This window comes from Zingiber officinale, chromosome 6A (genome assembly GCF_018446385.1).
Source record: "Zingiber officinale cultivar Zhangliang chromosome 6A, Zo_v1.1, whole genome shotgun sequence".
NCBI lineage: Eukaryota > Viridiplantae > Streptophyta > Magnoliopsida > Zingiberales > Zingiberaceae > Zingiber > Zingiber officinale.
Genome location: NC_055997.1, coordinates 7,121,446 through 7,130,732, shown reverse-complemented (window position 1 = coordinate 7,130,732; position 9,287 = coordinate 7,121,446). Strand labels below are relative to the sequence as shown.

General features: G+C 46.9%; 1 protein-coding gene across 1 annotated transcript; it reads left to right on the top strand.

Annotated features, from left to right (window-relative positions):
• The first annotated feature begins 328 nt into the window (after nt 1-328).
• On the top strand, nt 329-1,381 carry LOC121993687 (protein ASPARTIC PROTEASE IN GUARD CELL 1-like). The gene has a single exon (XM_042548037.1). The coding sequence runs from the start codon at nt 344-346 to the stop codon at nt 1,379-1,381; it is 1,038 nt and encodes a 345-aa protein (XP_042403971.1). The 5' UTR covers nt 329-343.
• Nucleotides 1,382-9,287: the final 7,906 nt, after the last annotated feature.

Here is a 9,287-nt window from a genome sequence, read left to right as displayed (position 1 = left end):
CATCGTTTCCTTCGATCCTACCGCCGACCCCCATTTCGCCGACCACCACAACTCCTCTTCCTCCGACGACTTCTCCATCCAGTTCGTCTCCCGCGACCTCCTTCCTTCCTCTCACGGTTACGCCACCGGCCGGCCCCTCTCTTACCAGGCACTCACTGTCGCTCGCCTCCGTCGCGACGCCGCCCGCGTCCGCTACATCGGCCACCGCTTCCGGGCCGCCGCGTCCGCAGATTTGAAAAATCCCCCCTCCTTGCTAAAAGGCCAAATCTACTCCGGACGCAGGGAGGGGAACGACGAGTACTTGTCCAGGGTTCTGATCGGCACTCCGGCGAGGTCATTCTACATGGTGCTCGACACCGGCAGCGACGTCAGCTGGATTCAGTGCCTCCCCTGCGCCAACTGCTACGAGCAGTCGGACGCCGTCTTCGATCCCTCCGCCTCCTCCTCCTACACCCCTCTTTCCTGCGAATCTCCTCGATGCCGCGATCTCGGGTACGGATACGCCTGCGTCAATTCCACAATCTCTTCTTCCTCCGCCACTACCGGAAGCGGCGGCGGCGGCGACGGCGCCGAGGGTAGCTGTCTTTATGAGTCATGGTACGGAGATAACTCATTCTCGATTGGAGATTTTGCCACGGAGACGGTGGGCTTCAGCCGGGAGGCCGAGTTTTCCGGCTTGTCCATCGGGTGCGGCCACGATAACGAGGGCCTGTTCTACGGGTCCGCCGGGATTCTAGGTCTCGGCGCCGGGTCCCTCTCGTTCGTCTCCCAGGTATCGGCCCGCTCCTTGTCCTACTGCCTCGTAGACCGCGATTCCATCGCCGCCTCCACCCTCCGCATCGGTTCCCGCCACGGCGGCCGGGCAGAGATCACGGCGCCCCTCATCCGCAACGGCACTGCGATTCCCTACTACTATGTGGAGTTGACGGGGATCAGCGTGGGCGGGAAGATGCTGGACGCGCCGCCGTCGACGTTCGCGGTGAACGTGAGCAACTGGGGTGGGGGCGTGATACTGGATACCGGCACGGTTGTGACGCGGCTGTTTGGGAAGGTGTACGCGGCGCTGCGAGACGCTTTCCGGGCGGGGACGGCGGCGCTTCCGGCGGCCGAAGCGTGGTCGATTTTCGACACGTGTTACAATCTGACGGGGTTGGAGAGCGTGGAGGTGCCAACGGTGGCGTTCCACTTCCCGAGGGGGCAGGAGCTGCAGCTGCCGGCGAAGAACTACCTGATTCCTGTGGACGATGCCGGGACCCACTGCCTGGCGTTCGCGCCGTCGTCGGTGCCGGCGAACATCATCGGCAGCGTGCAGCATCAGGGGATACGTGTCAGCATCGACCTCGTTCGATCCCGAGTGGGTTTCACTCGACGCATGTGTTAAAAAATGACTTAAAATACTTTCTTTTTCTTTAAATAAAATAAACAAGTACGGCAATAAGTACCTTTATTAGCCTTTATTTGTTTATCTTCTTAGATTTATGTATTAAAAAATTTGTTGACTTAAATTGATAAGCAATAAAAAGTAAAGAAAATGAAAAAACAAACAGTCTCTTATTACCGTTTTAAAATAATATTAAAACTACGTCTTATTCTATTTTCCTTTTAAAAAATATTTCTGTTTTTTTAGTATTATTGCAATAGTTTTTGACTAAAACTAATAATCTTATAGTAGTTTTAACCAATATTTCACAGACGGATCTTGTCTAGGGCTGTCCGATACTCTAGTCCAATTCCCAATTTTTTTTTATTACCTATTTTAATTTTTTACTTAAAACTTCTTCGATACTCAAAGTTTAGCCTATCTCATTAAGTTCAAGTGGCATTGTAATTTTTGGATCCGTCCTTAAATATTAAAATAATAATATTTAGGTATTTTAAATAAGTTGATATATATAGAAATAATTTTTTTTTTTATAATGACCACCAGATGAGGTTGATGGAATATTGACTGAATCGCGATGTCCCAAAGGGGGTATACTGAGATGACTTCTATATTGACCAAGTCGTCAAAAGTCCTTTGGTCAATGCTACCTGCAGCCAGTGACCGAGTTACCCTGGTCTTTGGTACCCCGATGCTCGAGGGAGATCCAATGAATATATAAGAAACAATCTAAGACGTATAATAATGAAATGAATGTAGAGTGAGTACGCAGAACGTACCCTGGCCCAAGGGGGCGCCCTCAGGTGGGACGCTGCTCGAGTTGTCGTGACCTGGAAGAGCAGATGACTCTGAGCAGGCTGGAACTGGATCCGACGACACCTTGTAGAGCACGACCTGGATCCGGCCGGCTGGAAGACGACATGCAGACTAGGACCTAACAGCGACGCGCAGGCCGGGATATAACATCGGCACGCAGACCGGTAAATACCAACAACTCACAATCATAATAGCAGTGTGAAGAGCGAAACACAGCAACTCATGGTCGGCACATTGTTAGGATCGACGGTCGCGGCTAGAGAGGGGGGGTGTGAATAGCCGACCCCAAATCTTCGTTTCTTCCTACGATTAGGGTTAGCGCAGCGGAAATAACTAAATAGAAACGCAAAAAGAAAAGATCAAACCTCAAACTCGAACTCGACGATGTAACGAGGTTCGGAGATGAAACTCCTACTCCTCGGCGTGTCCGTGAGGTGGACGAAGCCTATCAATCCGTTGGTGGATGAGTCCTCGGAAAATCGGCTAATAAGAACTCCTTCTGGGTGGAGAAACCTCGCCACAATGTCTTGCAACAGCAAGATAAACAGGAGTACAAGAATACAGCAGGAAACTAAGTACAATACAAAAATGTAATAACCCTAGCTAGCCTTCTTGTCGACTGGATGAAGCAGCAACTTCACGGGAATCCAACCACAGCACCAACTGTCCAGTTGAAGTCCCAGCCGAGGGAAGCTCACGCGAAGCTTCAGCGAAGAGGAGCTCAACAAAGCTCAAGCAGAAATACTTCAGCAGTCAGCAGGAAGAAGAGGAAGAAGAAGAAGTCTCGCTGTAGAAGCCCTCGATCCTTTTATAACCTCTGATATCCTGAGCCAACCTGCGAACCTGCAAGCAAAAAGGCCAGAACACAGACGCCCGAAATAGCCTAGCCGTTGAGTCACAACGGCTAGGCTTGGACCGATCAGGCTCCACCCTGATCGGTCCAGAGCCTATCTGATCGGTCATGGGGACCGATCAGGCCCTAGCCTGATCGGTCCCCAGACCGATCAGCTGTTCCTTCCCGAGCCTGTTGCCTCCCTCTGATCGACCTTCTGATCGGTCTCCAGACCGATCAGATAACACACAGAAGCTCACTGTGTGGTTACTGATCGGTCACCAGACCGATCACTCGTATCGCTGGATAGGTCACCAGACCGATCCAGGTTTAGAGCTCCAGCCCTAAACCCTAAATGGTCCTGAGAACGAGCTACCGAGCCCTCTCTTGACCTAGTCCGGAGAACGAGCTACCGAGCCCTCTCCGACTTCGTCCGGTCCAGAGAACGAGCTACCGAGCCCTCTCTGACCACAGTCCGGAGAACGAGCTACCGAGCCCTCTCCGACTTTTCGTGCCATCTCCGTGCCAAGTCTCCATACTTGGACTTTTCCCGTGCCAAGCTCCCTGCTTAGACTTTTCACCAGATGTCTGGTCAACCTTGACCCATCTGGATTTCCCTTGCCTGGTTTCACTCATCAGGACTTTCCAACTGCCTGGCTTCACTCACCAGGACTTTCACAACTGCCTGGCTTCACTCACCAGGACTTTCCTCAACTGCCTGACTTCACTCACCAGGACTTTCCAACTGTCTGGCTTCACTCACCAGGACTTTCACAACTGCCTGGCTTCACTCACCAGGACTTTCCCCAACTGCCTGGCTTCACTCACCAGGACTTTCACTTTCACCTAGCTTCACTCACTAGGATTTTCACCTGGCTTCACTCACCAGGATTTCCTGACTGCCTGGCTTCACTCACCAGGACTTTCCGAACTGCCTAACATCCCAGTTAGGACTTCCCAGTCAAGTATCCGGTCAACCTTGATCTACTTGACTCTTCTTCTTCCAACCTGATCAGACCCTGATCAGTATCTCTCCGCATGAACAACTGCACCTGCATTGTCCATGTCTACATGTCTTTCTGTATTGTCAAACATTGAAACCATGACCAAGGTTTACGCTTGGTCAACTAGGTCAACCTTGACCTACTGGAAATTGCACCAACAATCTCCCCCTTTTTGATGTTTGACAATACCTTTAAGTTAGGCTAATCCACTAGCCTCAACTTCCTCAATGTCACTAGGTAGTGAAACATAAGTTACAACCTTACATTCTCCTTCTAAGAAAACAACCTCCTTCTTAGATAATGAAGGCCTAACTTAAACCCTTCATTCTCCCCCTATTGGCACACATCAACAAACTCTCCCCCTGAAGAGTAAATTATCGTTGTTCACAACTTCACTCGTTGTGATCAACAAACTCTCCCACTAACTCCAATGTTCTTCCTTGAACATTCTCTAGACATTCTCTCCCCTTTTTGATACACATCAAAAGGAGTAAATCAAGGTCAAGAGTTTCTTCCTAATGAAAGTCTCATACCTTTCATTGAAACCCTTAATTTCCCCCTTGACACTAGAGTCAACAATTAACTTAGTGATAATCCCATATCACTTAAGTCTTTTAGGAGTAAAAACTCCCCCTAAAAGTCAACTCCCCCTTGACTAATAGGTAAAACTCCCCCTAAAGGTCAACTCCCCCTTGACCATTGCACCAACAATGTCTTGGAGAGTTTCAACCCTTTAGAAATCCAAAACATCAACTTCATTGCTGAAATTTCAGAAATTTCAGACAGCACAGTCGAAACTGGCACGCCCTGATCGGTCACCAGACCGATCAGGTCTTCCTCTGGATCGGTCACAGTGACCGATCCAGGCTCCCCTGGACCGATCAGAAACCCTTCTGATCGGTCCACAAACCTGATATCGGTTTGATTTCCTTCCGAAATTCAGAAACCCCTACAAAATTCCAAAAAATTCCAGAAATTATAAAACTTTGAGGATACATTCCTCATAACATATACTATCAAGGAAAAATAGTTTTCTATGAAAATATCTTCCACTTTCAAATCTTGATACAAAGTTCAAAAGTCTTTGAAATAGCTCAAAGTTAACTCATCTTTGTATCACTTTGCTCAATGATGAGAGCTATCACTAGAAAAGCTTCATCAAGGTTTTTCAAATCAATTTTGAAATGATTTTAAAACCCTTCAATTTGGGACCACAATCTTAGGGCTAAATGTACATGACTTGTACACAAGCTTTCCCTATGATCCCCAATTAGAATTAGGCTCATCTAGGTACAAGAACTATGCACCTTGATCCTAACTCACAATCCTAATATCTCACACACATCTAAGGTGTATCAAACACATCCAAGTCAATTTTGATGTGAGATATGGGTTTAGGTTAGCTTAATCTAAGTTCTCATGCATTTTCTAAACAACAATTTGATCTCCATATCAAATTGTGTTTTAGTCCTTAAATCAATTTCATTGATTATAAATGCATGAGATGATGACATGACATAAAATAGTATCATAAATGGAACATGTGCCAATGTCATGATGTCATGACATAAAGTGTGAAACTTAAATAAAGCATGACATTTAACTAACCTAAGCATTATCATGACATTTCAAATGATGATAAATTAAGTATGATGTCATGGCATGGCATATGACAAACAATACATGGCAAATAATATATAAAGGTATAGAAAATACCTAATTCTAGCCTTAGTTGCTATTTTTGATAATTTTGATCATTTTGCCATAAATTCTATATTCCTAAGTGTAATAGACCTAAAATCATATCCTCAAGACTTTTAGATCACTATGTGCCAACTAGATTGATTCTAGAAAAATCCTCAAATTTGATTGGCACATTCTAATCACCTTAGGAATAATTCTTAATTTCATTTTCAAGGCTTGATTATACCTTGAAAAATCCTAAAGTGCCACCTTTTGCCATGATTAGGTTAACTACCTATTCAAGTAAGGTTGGCACACCCTAACTCATCTAGCGTGATGAAATCACGCTCCTAGGAACCCAATACCTATTGGAGCTCATTGGGTTCACTAAATATTCACTAGGGATGTCTTCCCTAGCAACCCTCCTAATGACCCTCCTAGGCTTTAAAGCCTTGGTCATTTGGGACTCATCAAGATCCACTCTAGGGGTGACTCCCCTTGTGACCTTGGTGATGGTCTTCCTAGCCCTAGATTTTGTTCCATAATCGAATGGAACATTATGATAAGTGGGCTTGACCACTTGGGACTTAGGTTTGTGACCCAAACCTTTCTTGTCCTTGGACATTGGTTTTTGACCCTTAAACTCTAGAGATGACTTCTCCAAGTTCTTAAGAGTCTTTTCCAAAGTATCAAGTCTTGACCTCAAGACTTGATTCTCCTTCTCTAATACCTCAATTTTTAATTTTTAATTTTTCTTTGAGGTATTCCTAGGCATGTGTCTAGTTGTTTTGGGGTTTCTACCTAGATTTTCCTTAACCTTAGATGAATTAATCCTAGGGTTGACATTTCTAGTATTATCCTTATCTAGGTTAACATGTTTGGCTCCTAAGCTCATATATTGGTTCCTAAAATTAACATGCTTATCATTATTAGCAATTGCAACAAAACTACTAGCATGTGTCTTATTGCAAGAGTGAGACTTAAATGTTACCTTAGGGTTTGCCTTCGCTCCCCCTATTGACGTGCTCAGTCTTTTGTCCTTGTGAGGTTGCCTCCCCCTCGGACATTGACTCCTATAGTGTCCCCTTCGCTTGCATTGGAAGCACACCACGTGCTCCTTGCCCATGCGTGTTGGGACTCCGACTTCCTTGACCTTTGGCGCCGGTGGAGTCTTTCTAACCCTCTTTGGACATTTACTCTTGTAATGTCCAAATTCCCTACACTCAAAGCACATTATGTGTAATTTGCTAGAAACTAAATGGCTTGAGTTACCTAGAGTTGAGGATGGATGAACGCTCTCTCCTTCATCCCTTCCGGAGGTAGAAGCTTCTTCTTCTTGCTCCGAACTTGAAGAAGAACTCTCCTCCTCTTCTTCTTTAGATGTTGAGTAGCCCTCAACTTCTAAATCCATCCCTCCATGATGTGAACTCCTTGGCTCACTTGACTCCTCTTCATGGCTTGAAGTGGAGTTCCCCTCATGGAACTTAGCCAAGTTGTTCCACAACTCCTTGGCATTGTTGTATCCACCTATCTTACATAGAATGTCATTAGGTAATGAGAATTCAAATACTTTCATTACCTCATCGTTGATTGTGGAATGGTGGATTTGTTCCCTTGTCCACTTCTTCTTCTCGAGTGGTTTTCCTTCCTTATCCATTGGAGGCTTGAAACCTAATTGAACACAACTCCAATTTTCAAGGTTAGTCATAAGAAAATACCTCATTCTTACCTTCCAATATGTGAAGTCATCGCGGTCATAGAAAGGTGGAATGGTGATGTCTTCTCCGAGTTGATCCATCTCTAGCTTGTGCTCCCTCGGGTGTTAATCCGGCGAAGAGCGACCTCGCTCTGATACCACTTGTTAGGATCGACGGTCGCGGCTAGAGAGGGGGGGGGTGTGAATAGCCAACCCCAAATCTTCGTTTCTTCCTACGATTAGGGTTAGTGCAGCGGAAATAACTAAATAGAAACGCAAAAAGGAAAGATCAAACCTCAAACTCGAACTCGACAATGTAACGAGGTTCGGAGATGAAACTCCTACTCCTCGGCGTGTCCGTGAGATGGACGAAGCCTATCAATCCGTCGGTGGATGAGTCCCCGGAAAACCGGCTAATAAGAACTCCTTCTGGGTGGAGAAACCTCGCCACAATGTCTTGCAACAGCAAGATAAACAGGAGTACAAGAATACAGCAGGAAACTAAGTACAATACAAAAATGTAATAACCCTAGCTTGCCTTCTTGTCGATTGGATGAAGCAGCAACTTCACGCGAATCCTACAACAGCAGGAACCCAGCCGAAAGCTCAAACAGAGCTCAACAAAGCTCACAAATACTTCAGCAGAAGAGAAGAAGAAGAAGTCTGCACTGAAGGCCCTCGATCCTTTATAACCTCTGAAGAAGAAACTGCGAACAAACAAGCCGTTGCGACGCGAATAGCCTAGCCGTTGAGTCACAACGGCTAGGCCTGGACCGATCAGGCTCCACCCTGATCGGTCCAGAGCCTATCTGATCGGTCATGGGGACCGATCAGGCCCTAGCCTGATCGGTCATGGGGACCGATCAGGCCCTAGCCTGATCGGTCCCCAGACCGATCAGCTGTTCCTTCCCGAGCCTGTTGCCTCCCTCTGATCGACCTTCTGATCGGTCTCCAGACCGATCAGATAACACACAGAAGCTCACTGTGTGGTTACTGATCGGTCACCAGACCGATCACTCGTATCGCTGGATAGGTCACCAGACCGATCCAGGTTTAGAGCTCCAGCCCTAAACCCTAAATGGTCCTGAGAACGAGCTACCGAGCCCTCTCTTGACCTAGTCCGGAGAACGAGCTACCGAGCCCTCTCCGACTTCGTCCGGTCCAGAGAACAAGCTACCGAGCCCTCTCTGACCACAGTCCGGAGAACGAGCTACCGAGCCCTCTCCGACTTTTCGTGCCATCTCCGTGCCAAGTCTCCATACTTGGACTTTTCCCGTGCCAAGCTCCCTGCTTAGACTTTTCACCAGATGTCTGGTCAACCTTGACCCATCTGGATTTCCCTTGCCTGGTTTCACTCACCAGGACTTTCCAACTGTCTGGCTTCACTCACCAGGACTTTCCAACTGCCTGACTTCACTCACCAGGACTTTCCAACTGCCTGACTTCACTCACCAGGACTTTCACAACTGCCTGGCTTCACTCACCAGGACTTTCCCCAACTGCCTGGCTTCACTCACCAGGACTTTCACTTTCACCTAGCTTCACTCACTAGGATTTTCACCTGGCTTCACTCACCAGGATTTCCTGACTGCCTGGCTTCACTCACCAGGACTTTCCGAACTGCCTAACATCCCAGTTAGGACTTCCCAGTCAAGTATCCGGTCAACCTTGACCTACTTGACTCTTCTTCTTCCAACCTGATCAGACCCTGATCAGTATCTCTCCGCATGAACAACTGCACCTGCATTGTCCATGTCTCCATGTCTTTCTGTATTGTCAAACATCGAAACCATGACCAAGGTTTACGCTTGGTCAACTAGGTCAACCTTGACCTACTGGAAATTGCACCAACACACATAACAATGGTCGAATCTG